The 22,936-nt window shown below is 35.8% G+C and overlaps 2 protein-coding genes across 2 annotated transcripts; both read right to left on the bottom strand.

Annotated features, from left to right (window-relative positions):
* Positions 1 to 7,562: 7,562 nt before the first annotated feature.
* On the bottom strand, positions 7,563 to 8,012 carry LOC112742558 (uncharacterized). The gene has a single exon (XM_025791803.1). It carries the CDS (start codon positions 8,010 to 8,012, stop codon positions 7,563 to 7,565), a length of 450 nt encoding a protein of 149 aa, XP_025647588.1.
* A 620-nt stretch (positions 8,013 to 8,632) lies between these two features.
* On the bottom strand, positions 8,633 to 9,190 carry LOC140178583 (uncharacterized). Its single transcript, XM_072215776.1, has one exon. The coding sequence runs from the start codon at positions 9,188 to 9,190 to the stop codon at positions 8,633 to 8,635; it is 558 nt and encodes a 185-aa protein (XP_072071877.1).
* Between the last annotated feature and the right edge of the window lie 13,746 nt (positions 9,191 to 22,936).

Here is a 22,936-nt window from a genome sequence, read left to right as displayed (position 1 = left end):
TCCTTCTCATGCTCCTTTGCCTCCTCCTCAGATGGTTCTGATGGTGTGTCAGGCTCGGAGGGGAAGTCGCTGCCAGATCGGATCATCATCTTGAGGTGCTCATAGCGTCGCTTGTTGCGACGCTCGGATCTCTCATATCGTCGCTTGTGGCGGCGCTTCATCTGGTCCAGCTGCTGGAATAAGTGGTGCACGAGGTGGTAAACGGGCTCTGAGGCAAGTGGAGGTGCAGTGGGTAGGGCTGGTGCAGCAGTGGAAGAAGAAGGGGCAACTGAAGGCGTGGCTGTCTCATTAGAAGCGGTCATGAATGGAGGTGTATAGCCTAAAGCCCGAAACTTCCTGCTGTGAGGGATAATCTTCTTACAGTCCGCAGCAGGTGGCTTCTCATCAGCATTCTCCCAAGGCACGTCAGCTCGACGGCGTAACTGGGTGACCAGGTAAGCGAAAGAAAGGGTGCCTCTGACATGGACCCTGGCCATATAGTGCCGGATGAATCGTGGGAGGTACAGGTCCTTACCCTCCATCACACACCAAAGAAGGGTGATCATAGTGGCAGGCAGCTCCGTCTCATGAGTGCTCAGCATAACAAAGTTGCTCAGGATCTGGTGCCAGAGCTGAGCCTCATCATTCAGATATATCAGCTTGATTCCCTTAGGCATTGTTGTGTTCTTTCCCATGACCTAGGGGACAGTAGGGTCAAGGGATATCCTTTGCTTGACAGCATCCCAGTCAAATCTCAGAAAGCGCATGTCCTCATCAGCTTTTTGGTAACCGTCAGGCTGATCTGACTTAGGCTGAAGCTGCAGAATATCCTCAATGGCCTCTTCAGTAACCAGTATCTGTTTCCCTCTGAGGTGCACTGCATCCAGGGAAGTCTTGAAATAGTTGCAGTAAAACTCTCTTACCCAGGAAGCATTGACCTCTGTCAAGTTTCTCTCCAAGAAGAACCAGCCTCGCTGTTTGATCTGATCAGAGGTGTACTGCTGTAGTTCTTCTGGAATTTTCAGAGTTCGCTCCAGGTACAGGTTTCTGGAGGTGGCAAACACTGGATACTTCAGCTCACAGTATCTGTTTGCAAATTTAATGGGATCATTGGCAGGGAGGAGCTGGTCAGCCTTCTCCTGCAGGGTAAAGTGATTTTCCCGCCAGGAGTCATCATGCATAATGTCTAGGATAGACATAGAGGATTCACCTCTTTTTCATTTGCCAGTTGTTGCCTTTCCTTTTCCTTTTCGTTCAGGGTCAGACATCCTGAAAAACAGAAATCTAGGATATAATTGAAGAATAAAAACAGGAAAACAAGTAGGCAAATAGCAAGATAAGCACATAGTGGCAAAGGAGCAGTGGAATTATGAAATGAGTTGAATAATTGTGCATTTTGGATTGTTTCGGAGTTAAAAAGCTGAGATGAGAAATCACAATCCAAAATATATTAAAAGTAGAACACCTGTTAATTAGGAGAAACAATAATCATGCTATGAGTTAAAAAGTTGAAGGAGTTAGTAAAAAGAGCAAAGGGAGAAGTTAGAAAGTTAAAAGCGGTTAGAAGTGAAAAAGTGGAAAGCAGTGAGTTAGAAGAAAGAAAGTTAAAGTAAGTGGCATTGAGAATTGTTTCCTAAGTAACAAGAAATTTATAAATTTAAAGACTAGTCAACTCATAAAAAATATCAAGTTATTGACGATGATTCATAAAGATATAAAAATAGCAAAAATTAAAATTGAATAATCAAAAGTGCAATTTATTAATCAGGAAATCGAAAGGAATAAGAATGCTGGCCCGTGCATTCATGAAGTGGTTTGGAAAAAGCTAAGGAATGCCAAATTCAAATTACCAAAACCAAAATATGAATGAAAATCAAAACAATTTACAGAAAATTGGGCAGCATTCCGGCTAAAATTGGATGATCTCGGGTAATAAACAGTAAGCAGAATAGTTCATAAAAATTAAAATAAAGCTGCAAATAGACATAAATAATATGAACATGAAAGAGCGGTCTCAATAGCAGCATGAGCAGTAAGAACATCATATGAACAATACTAACATCACAGGCAGAACAGAATTGCAGAATAGGTAAAACAGCAACAAGTACGGTGCAATTAGCAGGCCTAAATCCACTAACCACATCCTAGCTACCTAACCACCTAGAATCCACTACAACATACATCTCTATCTATCCTAAATTTAAACATAAACTGAAAAATATGTAACTAACTACGAATGAAAGAAAAGTGGCATTCGGCAGAACCTGATGGTTAGAGGCACAAGTATGGAACTAAGAGAGGTGGTGGGAGTGGGGTGGTGTTGGCGGCAATGCGGCGGTGACATAGGGCGGCGCGGCGGCAAACCGTGGTTGGCGCGGCGGTGGGTGGCTGTACGGTGGTAAGGGTTTGGGTTGGGGTAATGGTGGGGAGGGGGTTAAGGAGGAAGGAAGAGAGGGGGTGAGGGTGTTGGTGGTGGGAGTCGCGGCGGTGATGGCGCGGTGGCGGTGGCTGGCCGCGGTGGTGGAAGGGAGAGAAGGGAGGGGAGAAGAAGAAGGAGGGAAGAAGGAAGAAGGAGGGGGTGGGCGGCGCGGTGGGTTCGGGTTGTTGGTGAGGGTGCGGTGGTCGGAGGTGGTTGGGGGTAGTGGTGGTGGTTGTGGGTGGCAAGGAGTAGAGAGGGAGCAGTGGGGGGGGTTTGGGGAGAAGAGAATAGGGGCGCGATAGGGGTAGGGTTTCGCGTCACTGGGGTTAGTGAATTTGAATCCACGCAAACGCGTGGGGCACGCGATCGCGTGGCTTGGGTAGAATGGGTTGACGCGATCGCGTGAGCGACGCGATCACATGGAATGGGAAAAAGGATGCACGCGACCGCGTCACTAGAAATTGTGCTAAACGCACAAGTTCAACGTCGTTTCAGCGCAACTCTCTGTCTCCATTTGGGGTGTTATGCAATCCACGCGATGCGGACGCGTCGCTCACGCTTTCGCGTGGGATGGGTATTTTGCAAATGACGCGTTCGCGTGATGGATGCGAACGCGTGAGCTGTGTTGTGCTAAACGCACACCAGCCACACGATTCCAGCCCAGATTTCTAGGCGTTGGATTTTTACGCCGATTTTCAGATCACGCGTTCGCGTGATTGACGCAGACGCGTGGGAGGTGGTTTTCGCAACTGACGCGAATGCGTTAGCAGTGCGGTCGCGTCGCACGCCTTCCCTTTTTTTTTATTTGCAGGTATGCAATTATGCAGTATGCAATGCTAATGCAAATGCTATGAATAACATCCAGGTTCAATAATATAACATAAAATCAAACAGTACGAAATAAAAATTGAAAAAGAAACGACTATACCATGGTGGGTTGTCTCCCACCTAGCACTTTTAGTTAAAGTCCTTAAGTTGGACATTGGATGAGCTTCCTGTTATGGCAGCTTATGCTTAAATTCATCCAAAAATCTCCACCAATGTTTGGAATGCCAACAGCCTCCGGGGTCCCAAACTAGGCATGTGAAGCTTTTGAGCAGCTTCAAACAGGTTCTCAGGCTCCCGGGGTGACGATTGTCATAATAGATTCCAGGATCCCAAACTTTGCTTTTAAATCTGCTTTTGTCTTGATCTATATGCTTCCATCCGGGCGGTTTAGAAATTGTATTCTCACCAAGATGACCAAACGTCTTCCGTGACCCATTCAATTGAACTTGATACCAATTCTTGCACTTCGAATTGAAACGTGGAACCTTATTGAATCTTGTACACCAGCTCTGAATGCGAGCCATTTCCCTCTTACTCTTAAAGCCGCAGAGAGCTCTAAGCTGGCCATTTGTTTCAAGCAAACCATATTCAAGTGGAAAAGTAAGGATAAAGGTTAAGGATTGTACCCACTTGAAGCTTGTATTAGGTGGTAATGGCCTTGGGATAGGTGTTTCCAGTGGTTCTGTAAGTTCTACTCCCTTGTAATCTTCTGCGAATTCCTCCACTTTTTTGCAAACTTCTTCAAATGCAACCACGTCTTGATCAAAGTCGTCCATGTCTTCCTCATCACTCAAGTCATACGTTGGAGGTTGAGAGAAAACTACCTTGACATCATCTTCGTATTCACTTGGGGAAGACTCTTCAATCTCAGAGAATTCACATGTGGATGCAAGCTCATTACTAGGAGAACTTGACTTGAGATTATCATCATCAAGGAAACTTGTGTCTTGGGTTATTCCGTCTAGTTCTTCATAAAATACCTGCTTTGGGGGTTGTGCACTATCCTCCTTAGCATCAATTGTGACGTCCTTGACGGAATTTTTCACAATTCTGGATTTCCATGGAGGTTCAGCATCTCCTAAATCTTCAATTAGTACTTCTTCTTCTTGGATAATTTGAGCTTCCTCCAATTGTTCCAGAACAAAGTTATGCTCATTACTGCCCACTGGGGTTTTTAATGTCTCCTTCATGCTACGTTTGTCCTTAGATTCTCCATATAAAGCTATTGGAGTTCCTTGAGTGTCTAAACGTCTGGAAGATAATTAATGTATTGCTTGCTCCAGCTGATGAAGGGTTGTATGAAGTTGATCTACTATTTCCTTGAGGCGAGCCTGTGATTCTTGAGGTGATGGATATGGACATGGTACATAGGGAAGTGGTGGTGTTTGGGAGTAATTGGATTGGAATTGGGGTAAATAAGGATCATACGGTGGTGAATAGTGAAAAGGAGCTTGTGAGTGTGGTAGTTCAAAGTTATGTTGAGAGGACGGTCTATAAGCACAGGGTGGGGCTTGTTTGTAACTACCAGGAGGTCCACCATATCTATCAGCTTGGTATGCATTGTAGAATGGTCTTTGTCCATGATATCTTGGAAGGTGTTGTTGCCGAAAGGGTTGATCAGATCCTCTTGGCTCCATCCATCTTTGATTGCTTAGACCTTGATGCATATTCCTGTTATAACTTCCGTTCCCTTCAACAATATTAGAACCAAACTCAAAGCGAGAGGGGTGAGAATTCATAGTAGCTAATAAAAGTAAAAAGGGAAAAACAAAAACAAATAAACAAATAAAAGAAAAATATTTACAATAACCAATAATAAGGCACACGTTTGCAGTTCCCCAGTAACGGCACCATTTTGAAGAGAGAACTTTTGCGTGGTCTAGAAATTCACAGATAAATCCTCGTTGCAAGTATAGCTTCTAAACTGACAAAAGTCCTTTCTTACAAACGTTTTGGTTGTCACAAGTAACAAACCCCTTTGAAATTGATAACCGAAGTATTTAACCTCGGGTCATCTTCTCAAGGAACTGCAGGGAGGTATGTTCTTATTATTGGTTATGAGTTTTGTAAATTGGGGGTTTTGAAAGTAAGGAACAAGTATTTTAAATGACAAATAAAATAAATAAATACCTGTAAAATAAACTCTTGGCAAGGTATGAAAATTTGAAGTCCTATCCTAGTTACCCTTATCAATGGTGATGAGAATTATATTTTGCTCTCCACTAAGTCAACCTCTAACTATGAAGGTAAGTCGAGTGGGTAAATCAATTTAACACCTAAAGTCCTAGTCAATTCCTAAGGAAAGACTAGAGTTATAGGGATTTAAATCAATCAGCAAGGATAACAATTATCAATCACGATGAGTTTTACAACTCAAGAGTTACCAATTAATCAACCAAAGCCAAAAGGGAAAAATCTAAATTATTAATATAAATAAAGAAAAGCAATCATAATTCTGAAATACCTCAAATTATATTAAATAGAAAATCAAATCTAAACATGAATGGTTCATAAGCCAATTTGGCAACAAAAGTAATTAAAGGAAAGCATTAAAGTATCTGAAAGTAAAAGAGAAATATAAAGTAAAAAGAATATTGAACCTGATAACGAGTTGGAATACTAAATTGAAATAATAAGAAATCCTAATCCTAAAACATAAGAGAGGGGAGAGAACCTCTCTCTCTAAAAACTACATCTAAATCATGAAAAGTGACTAATTGAAGACATGATAATGAATGTATGCATTCCACCACTTTATAACCTCTAGTATGTGCCTTCTGGACTTGGATCTGGGCCAAAAAGGGTTTCAGAAATCACTGGGAGCGTTTTCTGTAATTTCTGGTACGTGGCGTCTGTCACGCGTCCGCGTGGGTCACGCGGTCGCGTCATCTGGAGTTTTCCTTGTCACGCGTTCGCTTCGGTCACGCGTACGCGTCATCTGTGTTCTGCTCATGGCGCGCGTCCGCGTCAGTCACGCGTTCACGTCGCTGCCTTTTTGCGCTGGGCATTCGACCGCGTCGTCCATGCGTTCGTGTCGCTGCCAATTTCTTCAGAAACTCCATTTTGTGCTTTTCTTCCATTTTTGTATGTTTCCTTTCCATCCTTTAAGTCATTCCTGCCTTAGAAGATCTGAAACTTCTCAACACACAAATCACGGCATCGAATGGTAATAAAGGGTAATTAAAATAAATAATTTCAAAGCATAGGAAACATGTATTTCACATATATCACATAATAAGGAAGGGAAAGTGAAACCATGCAATTTACATGAATAAGTGGGTGAAGGATTGAATAAATCACTTAAATTGAGCACAAAATATATCATAGAATATGGGTTTATCAAGGACCTTTACGTCAAATTTCCGGACTCTCAAGCAGCTATCTCATCCTATCAACAATCAACTAAAACTCTTTCTAAGTTGAAACGAGACACCTCATCTTTTGAGACTGCCAAAACTACCTTGGCTGCCCATATTGCAAAACCAAAGATCGGGCTCATAAGTTATCTGTGGAGATTCGAGACTTGGAACAACAGTTGACTGTCAAGAGAGAAGTAAAAAATAGGCTGGATGCTGCTTTGATAAAGAATGAGGGTCAATTTGCCAAAGCAAACAGCATGATTGACAGTAGCAATGCATGCTTACAGTCACTTTAAGAGAAGATGCTTTCCTCACATGAAGCTGCAAAAGAAGCCAGGAACTTCCAAACCATTCTCCAAACTGAAATTACTCGCTTGAAGGAGATCTTTGAAGCTTAGTCTTGTATTTCTTATGTGAACTTCTGTCATTTTAATATGTTCCTGCAATCTTCACTTTTTGAACTTTGAGTTTTTTTTTAATTTGTCTTTGTATGCACCTTATCTTAATCGTGTAGACTGGTTGACACTTGTTATCTTTGTGAAGTTATTACATTACTTCACACTGAACCAATTATTAATATCATAGTGACCTCTCTTATATTTCATTTAAGATGACCTCCATTTCTGTTTATATTAGGTTGCACTGGTGTATGCCATCTCTTGTGCATTCGCCTCAAGTGCTGTCAAAGTAAGTCAACTATGCATTTGTTGACATGCCTCTAGCTTTACACATGTTTATTCACTAAACCTTTTATTTCTATATGTTGGCATGTACTGTACTGCACTTAAGGAATGATAAGTTATTTTCTGTATTGACTCCTATTTTAAATTAATGCTTTGGACACATATCTGCCTCATAATCTTTAATGCTTTACACTGTCATTGGAACTTGCAACTTATAGAAATCACATGGATATGTTAGCTTTTACAAACTAAATTGCAAATATTAGTTAGCTTTTTATTTTATCCCTTGACACTTCAACTGGATATTTTTGTATTCTTAAACATGTGGAATGTTATCTCATGAATACCTGGCCTATATATTTTTAAATACTTGGCATTTATTGAAGTAATTCTTCTTCCTAATCCGACTTCAATAATCTTATAGGCATTTCCGGAATAAATCTTGTCAATCACATAAGGTCCTTCCCAAGTTGGAGACCACTTACCATAAGTTTTTGACTTTTCTTCCATAGGCAAAATTGTTTTCCACACTAAATCTCCAACCGCAAATGTCTTTGCTTTAACACGGCGGTTGTATGATTTTGACATAACATCTTTTCGTCGAATCACCCGCTCTAAAGCTCTCAACCTTTCGTCATCTAGTTCATTGAGCTCATCATATAAAGAATTCCAATAATCTACTACTGGTATCTCATCTTGTCTAGCCACCCTTATACTTTGCAAATTAATATCAATTGGCAACATCGCATCATGACCGTAAACTAACTTATACGGGGTGGTTCCAGTAGAACCTCTTGGAGAATTTTGGTAAGCCTAAAGAACTTGACTGAAAGTTTGGTGCCAATTTCTTGGCTGCCTTCCAATGTGTTTTTTTACTAATGCAATCAAAATTTTATTCGCTGCCTCCACTTGTCCATTGGCTTGGGCATAATACAGTGTAGAAGAAAGCATTTTTATATCCCTAAACTTGGCATATTCGATGACCTTTTTCCCAATAAACATGGTTTCTTGATTAGTGGTAATAGACTAAGGAATTCCAAACTTATGCACAATATGCTCCTCAATGAAATCAATTATTTCATTGTGAGTCACTTCCCTTAAAGGGACAGCCTCTACCCATTTAGAAAAATAATCAACACCAACCAAAATGAACTTATGACCTTTAGAAGTAGGTGGGTGAATCTTCCCGGTCAGATCTAAAACCCAACCTTTAAACGGCCATGGCTTAATTATAACATGCAATTCTGACGTTGGAATATGTTGAAGGCTTCCATGTTTATGGAATTCCTCATAGGACCTAGCATAATTTATACAATCTCTTTGTATAGTTGGCTAATACAATCTTCTCCTATTTATCATCCATTTCATTTTTCTCCTGCCTGATGGGCACCACAGATTCTCTCGTGCACTTCAGCGAGAGCCAAATACGCTTCTTTGTCTCCCAAACATGTTAAAAAATTTCCATCAACAGATTTCTTAAACAAGGCATTATTCATTAGAACATAACTTTGAGCCTTGTATTTAAGTTTTCTATCGACACTAAAACTTGGATTTTTTAAATATTTCACAATTGGTACTCTCCAATCTTTTGGGTCTAGTTTTTCTAATAACAACACTTCTCTTTCTCTCAAAGGCATAAATATGTCATTTATCCTTACCAATTTTTCTAGTGTTGAGAACTTGATCTTATATCTTAAAGCAATTTGAGCTAATTCATTTGCTTCTTGATTTAACTCCCTTGGAACCTGCCTTACAATGACATTGTCAAACTCGCTCAACAGCTTTGTAGCCACATTGAAATACTTTCTTAAATTTTCACTAACACACCTATACTCAAGTGATACTTGACGGACTACAAGCTGTGAATCTCTAAAAATTTCCACATTTTTTACTCCTCTTTCTAATAATAATTCCAGGCCCATTATTAACGCTTCATATTCTGCCTCATTGTTGGAACATGATAATTCAATTCAAAGAGGAATTTACTTGGCTTGCTACTTGGAGAAATAATTAAAATACCTATACCAATACCACCTTTATGACATGAACCGTCAAAATATAATTTTCATGGCACCAAACTAACAAAACCCAGTAAACTCTCATCAATGTCAATACAAGGATGGTCAACCAAAAAATCAGCTAGAACCTAACCCTTAACGGCTCTCGCAGGAACAAAATGTAAAGAAAATTCCATTAAGGCTAACATCCATTTTCCTAGTCTACCATACAATATTGGAGAAGACAACATATATTTAAGAACATCAGACTTAGAAATTACATAAACATTCCTAGGAATTAAATAGTACTTTAGTTTTAAACAAGAAAAATATAAAGTTAAAAAGTTTCTCAATTGGAGAATAACGGCTCTCAACATCATTTAGCACACGACTTAGGTAATAAATTACTCTTTCGTTGCCGTCCTCATCTTCTTGAGCCAACATTCCACCAATTGTTACTTCAAAAGCTGATTCATAAGGTTTTAAAGGTGCTCCGTACCTTGGAGGTGTTATAATAGGAGGATTAGTCAAGTACTGCTTGATATTGTCAAAAGCTTCCTGGTGCTCTACCTTCGACTAAAATTCTTCCTCTTTTTTCATCTTGATCAGAGGCGCAAAAACCTTAGTTTTCCCTGACAGATAGGAAATGAACCTTCTAAGGTAATTGACCTTCCCTAAAAATGCTTGTAGTTATTTTTTGTTAGCTATAGGAAGAGCCTCTAAGATAGCCTTTGTTTTATTCTTGTCAATTTCAATCCCTTTTTTTTTTGCAACAAGAAACTAAGAAAATTCTCTACACTCACACCAAAAGCACATTTTAAGGGATTCATTTTCAATTTATGCTTTCTCATTCTTTCAAATATTTTTTTTTTAAATTTTCTAGGTGCTCTTTTTTAGCATTTGATTTAACAACCACATTGTCAACATAAATTTCCATAAAATTCCAATAAAGTCATGAAAAATTTTATTCATTTTCCTTTGATAAGTTGCACCATTTTTGAGCCCAAATGGCATTGCAACCCATTTAAAAGTTTCCAAAGCCCCTGGACACCTAAATGCAGTTTTTCACACATCTTCTTCAGCGATATATATATGATTATAACCTAAATATCCGTTCATAAAACTTAAAATTTCATGACCAACAGTAGAATCTATCAATATATCAGCTGTAGGTATTGGATTTTCATCTTTTGGTGTTGCAAAATTTAAATCTCTAAAATTAATGCAAACCCTTAATTTTCCATTCTTTTTCATGACAGGAACAACATTAGAAATCCAGTTGACATACCTTGTTGTTCTTATGAACTTAGCCTTAAGAAGTCTTTCAATCTCTTCTTTAATCTTCTGCACGACTTCAGGAGCAAATCTCCTTGGTGGTTGCTTTATAGGTTTTCCATTGGCCTTCAGTGGCAATTGATGCTCTACTAATTCAAGACTCAAACCTCGCATTTCTTCATAATCCCATGCAAAACAGTCACAATATTCCTTTAATATCTCCACCATTTCTTTTTTGAAATCATCAGGCAACATCTTGCTCATATATGTTGGTCTAGGATGATCACCGTTACCAATATCTACCTCCTCCAAAGGATCCTGCACTTCAATCTTTTTCACATTGTTAGTATTTTTTTTTCAAAAGCTAAAGGACCATCATCATATATACAATCATAAGGTACATTGTCAATGCACCCTTCTTTGTCCGCCATATAGGCTGACAGCTGAGCTAGTTGGCTCGTCAAACTCATCATCTTAGGGACCAAAATAAAGCCTTTCATATCTATTTTGCACATCTCAATACTTTCAGGATTAAATGCCTTGGTGTCAACTGTCAACGGCTTGACTCCAGGATTATACATCCTGAACTCCACATACATTTCATCATAGTAACAGGTACTATTGTAAGTAAGAACTTCTTCCACTCCTCCATCTTCATTCCAGAAAATCAATTTTTAATGTAAAGTGGATGGAATAGCACCTATTCCTTGAATCCAATCACATTCCAGAAGCAAGTTAACACTAGCTTTAGATGGAACAACAACAAACAGAGTTGGCCTATTGACAGAACAAACCTCAATTGACAGTAGAACCACACCTCTAACAAAAGAAGTCCTTCCATTAAAATTTGTCACCCCAATGCTACTTTTAATCAAATCTTTTTCAATCTTTCCAAGCCTTCCCATCATTCTTTCAGGCATGAGATTGATAGTAGCTCCCCCGTCAACCAAAATCTTATTGACTATCCTTCCATCAACATGATTGTTATGCAGTGGACGCAAATGTTCTTTATCATTTTCAGTAGGTTTCTCAAACAGTCTTCCTCCACACATATTGTCATCTAGCAATAGGCATTCACTTCCAGGAAAGACATCATAACAATCATCTTCTGATGATTCCACTTTCCGGACTTGACTATACTCCTCAGGCAGTATTGACACCACAACTATATGTTACTTAACCCCAAATATCGCTTCTAAGCTATCATCAAAACCAGTGTCAAAATTGTCAATAATTAAATCTTCATCTTTTTCTCCTTTGCTATTATTACCTTCTTTCTAGCAAGATTCTTCTTTATATTTTTATTGCATTTAGGGTGATTGGAAGAATTGCCTGTTTTTGTAGACTTAGCCATGGTTGGGAAAGGAGGAAAATCTACACTGTGCCCCTTGTATGGATCTAAAGGAACATACTCAGGTATATTATCTTTTTGCTCAAAGGTTGTAAAAGGAGAATACTTTGGAATATTTTGACAATTTGACCAAGGAGAATAATTAGGAACCTGCTGCATGTTAGGATTATAACAAGAATAACTTGGCTTTGAGGGAATAGGTATATTTTTTGGAAAATATACACTACCTCCATCTTATACATAATTCAGGTTTCATAACTGGGACTCATTGTATCTAGGCTTAAAAGGTCTAGGCCTCACCCACTTGTTTTTTCCTCTTCAGAAAGTGGTAGGTCGATTCTGCACATTTTTCACATTCTGGACCCATTTATTGTTTGAAATTTTGTTGGGAGAAACCCTTGTCTTTTGAGAAAATCGATCGAGTTTTCCGTCAATCATGACTACAGTCTTCATCTTCTGGTTGACGGGTTGTATCCCAGCGTTGATGACACACTTGTTCAAAGGAGTATGACCGCTCAGCTTTTGTTTTTCCTCAGCTATCTTTTGTTTTAGCTAATTAGTTTCATTCTCTTTTTTAGCAATCCTATTTTTCAACTCAGCCTTTTCTTTCTCTTCAACTTTGTACTTTTCAAACTTCTTTGCAACTTCCTTGTCAAAAACAACACTGCACTTTGGGCACATAGCGATAGTGCTGTCAGATTCTTTAATTCTCAACAAAAAATCAAACAAATCCTCACCAGGACGAGGAGAAACTGGCTTTTTGTCTTGCTAAAAAATTCTCAGGTCTTTATTTTCATCTTGAGCACTAGTCACTGTAGCATCAATTCCTACCATGTTGACTGACAAATTAAATGGCTCAACATAATTTGAATCAGCAGCAAACAGTTCAGTGTCCACCTGATGAAACTTTCAAATTTTTTTATTCTTTATTTCATCAGCTGAAGGCATCTTTTTTTCTTCCAATAAAATAAACTGCTTATCTTTTAATAAAACTTCAAATATTTGATCTGCCTTGAAAATATCAAAAGAATAAGTCTTATTTTCAATTTTAGAATATGAAGAAACTTTTTTTTCCTTTAACAGGCTTCAAATATTTGCATACATAAGGAAGACCCCTACGTAATTTAGCAATATAAACTTCTTTCTCATCTGAATCACTGCTATCGGAAAAACAATCAACATATGCAACCTTTTTAGAACCTTTTTTGAAATTTTATTTTTCTTTCTTAATTTTCTCTATTTGTCTTACTCTCTCAGCTAATTGAGAAAGATCTAAAGTATGTTGGTTGACAATTTTCTTCCTAACTCCAAATTCTAACCCATTAGTAGCCATTTTGATAACTTCAGTTTCTGGAATCGGAATAAAACACTTATTTCTCATATTTCTAAACCGTTCCAAATAAGTGTCAATGGATTCCCCCTCTGCACGTTTGACAGAGAATAAATCCGTAAGGCTAACTTTCAATTCACCTCAGAAAAATTGATCATGAAAATTTCTATCTAACTGCGCCCAAGAATGAATAGAATTTGGTCTCAAGTTGGAGAACCATGTAAATGCATTTTTTGTTAAACAAGAAGGAAAATATCTCATCTTGAGATATTCATTAGAAGCTGCATCCCCAATCTCAACAGTATATGGAGCCATATGCTCTGCTGTGGACTGATTTTCTTCTCTAAAAAATTTTGTAAGGGATTTTCAGATTTTCCAACCCCTTGGAAGCTCTGCTTGTTGGACACATTCAGGAAAAGCAGACACGAAATATTGCCTATTTAAGCAACCAACATTAAATCTCAAACGGTTTAAAACTTGTTCAACATTCCTAGCTAGATTATATTGCCCTCCTAAGTTATTTTGCCTAAGTATTTCTAACATATCATTAACATTTTAACCATGTCTAGGCATATGAACGTCATAATTAGGAATTGCTCCGCCATTTTGGTTGACATTATTAAGCCCTAAACCATGGTTATTATTTTCTTCTAAATTTACCACAGTAGCAATTCTATTAACTTGCCTGTTTAATTGTTCAATTCTAGTATTTGTGTTTTCTAAAACAAGATTCAAAACCGTCACCATTTGATGAGTTAACATGTTTACTATATCATGGTGACTTTCATCCATCTATTGCCTAATATTTGCTAAAGATCCTAGGTTGATTAACAGACATTGCTCTTGATATGTCAGGAAACACATGCCTGAAATTTTCTACCCTAGTAACAGTGGGTGTAGTAGAATTAGGTGTGCTGTTATTTCCTGTGTTAATAGCATGTGAAAAATTTTACTGTGATATATGTGAACCTGACATCCCAGAAATAGGTACATTTGACATGCCATATGCATTCTGGTAAAAAGAATTTTGAAAAGTTGAGTAGAGAGGCACAGAAAATCCTTGTGTCACCATGAGGGGACATACCCCGGTGGCAAGCCATAAGGCGGCCACCTCACGGTATTTATGTGAGTTGCATTTAATCCTGGATGGGCATGGCCAACGCCATCATGCCTCACTGATAGCAAGGTAGGCTCTGGGTTTGAACTCACGAGAGAATTTCCAGACTCATTTTCTCTAGTCTAATTGCTGGAAGTAGAAGAAGATGCTGCAGATGTATTTGACATGTCAACTGACGCTGATTTCTTGGTCTCTGGAAACACAATCTTCCCACTACGTAACCACATGCAAATTCAAAACTCCTAATTTTCTTTTACAAAATACAATCTATTGACAAGGTCCCACCGGGCATGCCAATTTGTTTTACTCAAATTTTGTTAAGTTTAAAAGAAAATGTGGGTATCTCAATGTCGCAATTGTATCGTCAATAAGAATTAAAAAGAATTGAAAGTAACAAATAAACAAAGAAATGCAAGGTGCCGGAGGCAAAGTAGATTGCCGAAATTAAAACAAACAAGAAATTAAAGAGAAGATGAAGAAAGAAACATAAACGTAAAAAGAAGAACAAGTAAAAGTAAAGAAATTTTATTAATAAAAACGGAAAAAAACAAATTACAAGTGTTTGAGTTCAGAGAAATTACTTAAGATTCCTAATTTTACTCTGTGATGCCAAGGGGCTGAGAGCGTTTTGGGTTTCTAAGTGTTTTTCAAAAGAATTGAACTCCCTACAATGTGTTCCCAAAGCTCTATTTATAGACTAACTTAATGTCAGCTGACAGTTACCTTTTGTACACCACTTGTAAAAAATTTGAATTGCCCTGTAACTATTCTCACACTTCTTGTTTGATTGTTAATTCCAAAAATCAAATAAATAACCAAACTGTCAAATGACCTAATTTAATTAAAATAAATATAAATATTATATATAAAGACATCACCATATAATTAATTATTTTTTTTTATAATTTTCTTATAAAAATTATATTTTGGCTAACAGTATCTTTTATTGATTTTATCGAATCTTTGTCCATTATTAATACTGCTTACAATGTTTTGGGGATATCAGAAAATGATCGGTTCATTTCTCCTTATGATGTTGCCTGAATTATTTTTTTTTTCCAAAATGTGTTATCACGAGTTTCTTACGTTGTATATGAATAATTTTGTAGGGCCTCATCTGGGTTGAATAAAATTGAGCCATTACATCTTGATAGAAGTGTAGATGAGATCCTAGTTTCGGTTTTATCCTCTTCTGATATTTGTTTAGTCCCTTATATTTGTTTGGTGAAAAACAATGGAAAAATTGCTAATCTAAATTTGAGCATGTTTTGTATCTAATTTTTTCATGTATTCTGAGAAGTGCTTTAAAAATTCTAATGAGCATGAGTGATCTTGTAAAGTCATATTGTGAGGGAAGGTAATATATTTGGTATTTTTTTTATCCAATAACATGGAAGTCTGATGTTATAGTTGCTTTATGAAATTGAATTTTGATGGAGGATTTTGGGCCTTAAATCTATATAAAATGAAAGAAAGATATGTACTTGAACTACCTTATGATAACATTGCAATTTGGCGATATATTTGATCTCTAGGTCCGAGTAAAATTGGAATGATGATATATCATACGTGGCTCTAAAGTTGAAAAGTGATGAAGGATATTGACAACTTCATAAGATTGGAATATGACTATGTTTTGTTTAGGACATACTAAACTACTAAATAGTAAAAGTTAACTACTCACATTGCTTCCAATGATCAATTTAGGATCTTTCTTTCAAATGATTGATGGAAAAAGGGGTTTCATTGTACTCCAATGTTCAAGTCAGATTATGTTCACAATATCTTGATAGAATAAGTAAATTACTTTGAATGAAGAGATATCCCCCTTATTTTTAGAAACCTCTTTGAAAAAGCTTGGTACAGATAACCATTGACGGGGTGGTTGCTAATATCCGAGATCTTCAACTCCTTTGATGGTACTCTAGCACTTATACGAGCCAATGAGGATAAGAAATTCCATGACTCTTGAGCTTTTCTTTCCTAGGTGTCATGCTAGGAAGGATTGTTTAGTTCAAAGCATTGTTGTCAAGGGCGCTTGGCAAGGTTTCATGGGGATGGGACGATTATGCTGAGCATTCTGGGAATGTTTCAAACAAAATTGACATTTTGATCTCTATGTCTGCTGATATCATGTGAGAAATTATGGTGGACTTTATGACCTTCGAGTGTGATAACTATTTTGTCCCAAGTGGTGTTAGTGTAGTACCACTTGTACCCTCATTTGAATTATGGAAAAAATGATCTCTATTTTGCAACTTTCATTTCATCCATACCCTTTCTTTGGTTTTTCACTCCCTTACAAGAGTATGATATCTTCTTTTCCTCCGTTAGGAGATTAAGGATATTAGCAAAAGGGTTTGCATTTTTTTTTCAACCTTCAATCTTTTTTTTAGGTAATCTTTTTACTCCACTTAAGATTGAAAATGAGGCGAATTGGACCAAACTAGGTCAAGCATAAGTGCTGCTCATAGCTCGATTCATTATTAATCAATACATTTATAAAGTTTGGTTTTGCTTACCAAAAACTCACGGACAAACTTAAATAATAAATTATAGTTTATGTTTCATATCAAAAGCAAATACTAGTATTTAGATGTTTTGCTCTCTTCTATTATAAGTAATTTAATTAAACTTCTTGTTGTAACAACTAGTATTTGCACAAAAAAAATAAAATGCACATGCACATATGCACCAAGAAAATTGCAAAGGAAAATGAATCAAGATGATTCACCTTTTTTATTACCAAAGATAAGGAGATTCGAACCTGCGACCTCTTAAGTGAGTATAGAGAAACTATACCATTTGAGCTCTAACTTTATTTTCTTGTTGATAGAAAAGTACATATTTGAGAAAATAGAGAAAATTGTGGTTGAGATCATAAAGTCAGCCTTCTCTCCGAATTTAATCTATACTTCTCACTAAAAATTTACACCTTTTCATCTCAATTCCATTACAAATACTCCTCCTAATTCTCTTTCTAATCATGCGAAATAACTACCTGTCTCTCATGCATATCCACACTCTTCACTTACTACTAGGTAATTAGTTAGCAAAAATATTCATACTAACACTTTTTTCTCTTTTACCCTCAATTCTATTTCACCATCTATAATCAGAAGACAGTAGTACATTCTATTCTCTTCTCAAATGCTTCTCCTCGGCTTTTACTAAGCTCTTTTGTTAGTTCAGGTATGTTATATTACCTTTTGTGAAATTTCACCTTATCATCAAGGTGTAATAATGAAAATACTTATTGAATCTTCACTACTCCCTTTATGATGTCTGAAGTTCTGCTAAATTCTTCTATCAAACTAGAATTTTAAGTTGTCAAATGTTATTTTTTCTCAACCACAATGCTCCTAAGTTCTACTTAGAGTTCATAATCTTTACTCAATACTGCAAGTAAAGGTTGGGTTGAGATTGCTGTCTTGACTATTTTTTTTTGGCAGTGACGCAAGAAAAATAGGATGCACTCGTGAGTCTTCTGATAACTCTAGTGGATAAGTAGGAAAGGATTCGATAGTCCCACAATGTTTGGACCATTAAATAGTCCCATAACAAAATATGTTTTTTAAGTTTTTCAATAACTGCTAAATAGTCTATTTCTAATTTTAATTACAAATTAACCCTATATATTTTATTTAATCATAAAAATAATTTTTTATTTTATAAATTATTATTTTATTATGCATCTATTATGTTTATTAATAATAAAAAACAAAAACAATAACGAATTAGATCTTCCATTGATTGTAATAACTTTTTGGCAATCCTAATCGATTAAAAGTTTATCTTTGATCTATTATATCTGTCGAGGATTTTGAAATCGTGTTTCTTAGAAAATCAATCGATTGGATTAACAAAACAATCGATTGAATTTCAGGTTTCCCATAACTCAATCGATTGGACTTCAGGTTACCAAAAAACAATCGATTGAAAGTTGCAAGGCAATATGGTTTTCGCAAAAATCAATCGATTAGTCATATTACCCAATCGATTGAACGATGACTAGAATATAGGTTTTTTATAATTCAATGGATTGTTTATATTACCCAATCGATTGAAGGCCGCTATTAAAATGATATATGAAAGTTTAATCGATTGATATGATAATACAATCGATTGAATTTTGTGTGTGACTAATGGTATATTCCAATTCAATCAATTGGTATGATCATTTAATCGATTCAAATGTGACGTAAATAAGTTTTTTTCTGCATTCAATCGATTGGTAGGATAATCCAATCAATTGAATTTTGAATCGCGCTGTTCTCAATTTTCATATCTCTTTTATAAATTTTGAATTGCGCCGTGACTAATGGTTAATAAATTTTCATATTACCCAATCGATTGAGTTATGAAAAATCTGAAATTCAATCGATTGTTTTGTTAATCCAATCGATTGATTTTTTAAGAAACACGATTTCAAAATTCTCGACGGATGTAATGGATCAAAGATAAACTTTTAATCGATTGGAATCATCAAAAAGTTATTACGATCTAATTTGTTATTGTTTTTTTTAAGGGTAAAGTATATTTTTTGTCCTTGAAGTTTGATAAAAGTTTCAAAAATATCCCTAAGTTTTATTTTGTTTCAATTTTGTCCCAAAAGTTTTCGATTTGCATCAAATATACCCTCAACGGCTAAATTTTCAAAAAATTTAAGATCAATCTAACAATAATGCATGAAAATTATGCTTGATTTGCTTGTGTTGAGGGATTATTCTTATGAAATTGTTGTTGAATCGGTCTCAAATTGTTTGAAAAATTAGCCATCAGGGGTATACTTGATGCAAATCGAAAACTTTTAGGACAAAATTGAAACGAAATAAAACTTAGGGATATTTTTGAAACTTTTGTCAAACTTTAGGGACAAAAAATATACTTTACCCTTTTTTTAATTATTAATAAACATAATAGATGAATGATAAAATAATAATTTATAAAATAAAAATAATTTTTATAATTAAATAAAATATATGGGGTTAATTTATAATTAAAATTAGAAACGGACTATTTAACAATTATTGAAAAACTTAAAAAACATGTTTTGTTATAGGACCATTTAATGGTCCAAGCGTTTTGGGACCATTGAATCCAGTGTCGGATAGGTAACCTTCTCAATACATTCCAGCACCTTGAACAACTCATAATAGTGGGGCTAAAGTTTTCATTGCTTCTTTTAGGTAGATATTTTGTAAGACCTAGAATTCTTGAAAAATCTTATTATAACTCGATTTTAAATTTATTTATTTATTAGAGATTTATTTGCAAAAATTATTTCATTAAAAATAATTAAATCAAGTTTTGATAATTAAAATAAAAATTTTACTTAATATCATAACTATTGAATAATTTTCTATATTTAAATTATAAAGTTTAACAGTTGTAAAAGAATAAAAATTTCATATAATTTAGTTTAAATAATTGAAATTTTGAATTTTACTATTTTAATTTTTATAAATAAAAAAAATTAATTATATCATCTTATATTTTAAATTAAAATACTTAATTGAGAATTAATTAGCAAATTGATAATTAAATAATACTTTTAAAATAATTTTTGGAAATAAATTAGCTTTCAATTAATTACAATATCCCCAAATTTTATTAAAATTACCCCAACCTCAATTTACCAAAATATCCCTAATTTCAAATTGTCCCAAATCAAATTCTAACTCTAAAAATAAAACACAAAATCCGAGATAAGTCTCAAGGTGGTCCCTGAAGTTGTACTCGAGTCTCATAGTAGTCCCTGAACTTAATAGTTACTCATATTCGTCTCTGAAGTTGCACTCCGGGACTCAGATTCGTCCTTCCAGCACATTCCATCCACCTGGCACTACCGGAAAGCTGATCTGGACTCTTTCATGATACGCTGGCCAGGTAACGGCTAGCTGACGTGGATTAGTAAACTTTTATGGTGCAATTTGGTCCCTAAATCAAAGTTAAAAATTTTAATCCCCAAATTTAATTATTATTCTCTTCTCTATAATAGTAACCCCTATTTTTTCTTTTTTTCTCTTCTCTTCTCTATATGAATGTGAAAGAGATTACAAATTACAACTTCATTGAAAGCACGCATATATTTTGTTAATTAAAAGTCACATACTATGTCTTTGTATTTAACATTTTATACACTCATTTAACTCTAGTTTAATTAAAATATTTTATAAAATTCAATTTTATATTTTTATATGATTTTACAAAAATCTATCTCTTGTATTTATGGAATTAAAAAGTTACATCGTTATTATTATATACTACATTACATTTTCTTTTGAATCCTCTTCCAAAATAACCATGCATCATCTTAATTTAACTGTCATTCACATAGTATTAATATAAAGTGTTATATTATGGCATTTCAAATCATATGACATCTCTATTAAAATGACGTGTTTAAGATTTTATTATAATTAAATAGGTATTTCAAATTAATTAAGGGTAATATTAGAGAAACAAAAAATAGTAAAAATTTACCTAATTTAATATTTATTATTTTAGTCTCTAATTAATAAAAAATTAATTAAGCAAAATAAATATAATTAACTAATTGAAGACACTAATTTGATCATATTAAAATATTAATCATATCATCTTTTTGTTTGCAAATGTCATGCTAACATTTTAACATTTTATATTAGCATTAGAGATGAGTTGAGATTCACAATTTATGAATTTAGGAATCAATTTAATCATTTTTAAAAGTCAACAAATTTTTATGAATGTTCACAATTTTAGAAACTAAACTTTGCATTATTTCTTTAATTATATATATCACATAACTTTTTTTCTGTTATAATTTCATCATCTTTCTTACAAAAAAAAGGGATAAAAGCGGTTAAACTTGTTCAAATAATGGTTGTTAAGAAGACTCTAGTTGTTGTTATTGTTATAAGATACTTCAACTAAAAATAAACAAAAAGAAAAATCTTGTGAATTTGGGATATGAAGATCTATGCCTGTAGAGAAAAGAGGGATTACTGTAGAGAAGGGAATGGTGGTTAAATTTGGAGATTAAAATTTTTAATTTTGATTTAGGGATGAAATTGCACCATAAAAGTTTACTAATCCACGTCATCTAACCGTTACCTAGCCAGCGTGTCACGAAGGAGTCCAGATCAGCTTTCCGGTGGTGCCAGGTGGACGGAATGTGCCGAAAGGACAAATCTGAGTCTCGGAGTGCAACTTCAGGGACAAATATGGGTAACTTTTAAGTTCAGAGACTACTATGAGACTCGAGTGCAACTTCAGGGACCATTTTGAGGCTTATCTCCACAAAATCCTAATCTCCTTTTACCCTATCAGCTGCCACTAACCCCCTTCCCCTATCACACCCATGGAAGAATGAAAGAAAGAAAGAAAAGGGAGAAAGAAGAAGGGTGAGCTGCAACGGGCTAGAAGAGAAGAGAGGGAGGATGGCGTCGGCAGGTATCACTGCCGCCGCGCCAGCGTGTCGCCGTTGAGGGAGAGGAAGCCGCGAACCATATCCACAGAATGGAGAAGAGAGAGCGTGCGTAGGGGAGAAGAGCTGCCACTATTGTCGCAACTTGCCACCGCCGCCACCATTGAGCTACCGTCGTCGAAATTGAAGCTGAAGAGAGAGAATTTGCGAAGAGTGAGAGAGAGACTGATGGGAGATTAACGCGTGCGGAAGGAGGCGAAGTAGTTGCGCCACCTGTAACACCCTACCATACAGAGTCTTATGCTTAAGTCATAATTCAGAGATGGCAAGGTATTATGACCTCTAAAACAAAAATTTAGTACGTATAGTAGTATGAATAATTGATTATAACTAGGAGCCTTTGTAGAAAAAGGGGTAAACAAAAACCGTAACTCGAACGCGCAACACTCCGATCGATAACGTAACGAGCAAAGGATAAGCTAACGCAAGATCATATATATAAAGAGTGTCAAAAACGGGAATATCAAGACTCAAAATCCGGCTGCGAAGATAACCGGTCCGAGCATAATAATATATACATATAATAAAATAAGGAAACCCCAAAGGAAACCCAAAGGGACACAAATACATACAACCTATTCTCCAAAATCCCCTCTAGAAGGAGTCATCACAGTTTGTATTATTTAATGGAGATAAAAGTATCTAAACAAGATATATAAACCAAAACAGAGTCCCAAGAACAAAGGATCTTCGCTAATCCAGAAGTCTCCAGCATGCCTCAACGAGAAGCCTCGCGTCCTGCATCTGAAAACCACAAAATCCGCATGGGTGAGAACCAGAGGTCCCCAGCACGGTAACAGCTTCCACATATATAATACATAATAATAGAGGAAAGCCAAAGGCAATCCTAGAACTTCCTCCAGATAATATCAAAGCTTATAAACAAGCTAAACCATATAAGGGTATCTGACTAAAGATTCTTCAGTCTAACTAATACTTCCCTTTCCAATTCCTTCAAACCTCCCAACCACCAGCAGGAGTATATTATAGCAAACACAGTTATATCAGACAAAGAATATACAAATAGGAGCAGTTAAGACATTTAGACAATTAGCAAGTAATATGCAGTCAAATAGGCAATCTCAAACAATTCACATAGTATGCATATGATGAATGCCTGTCCCTAG

The sequence above is a fragment of the Arachis hypogaea genome, chromosome 14 (assembly GCF_003086295.3).
Source record: "Arachis hypogaea cultivar Tifrunner chromosome 14, arahy.Tifrunner.gnm2.J5K5, whole genome shotgun sequence".
Taxonomy (NCBI): Eukaryota; Viridiplantae; Streptophyta; class Magnoliopsida; order Fabales; family Fabaceae; genus Arachis; species Arachis hypogaea.
The sequence above is the reverse complement of the archived record's forward strand: the minus strand, read 5'-3'. Positions and strand labels throughout refer to the sequence as shown.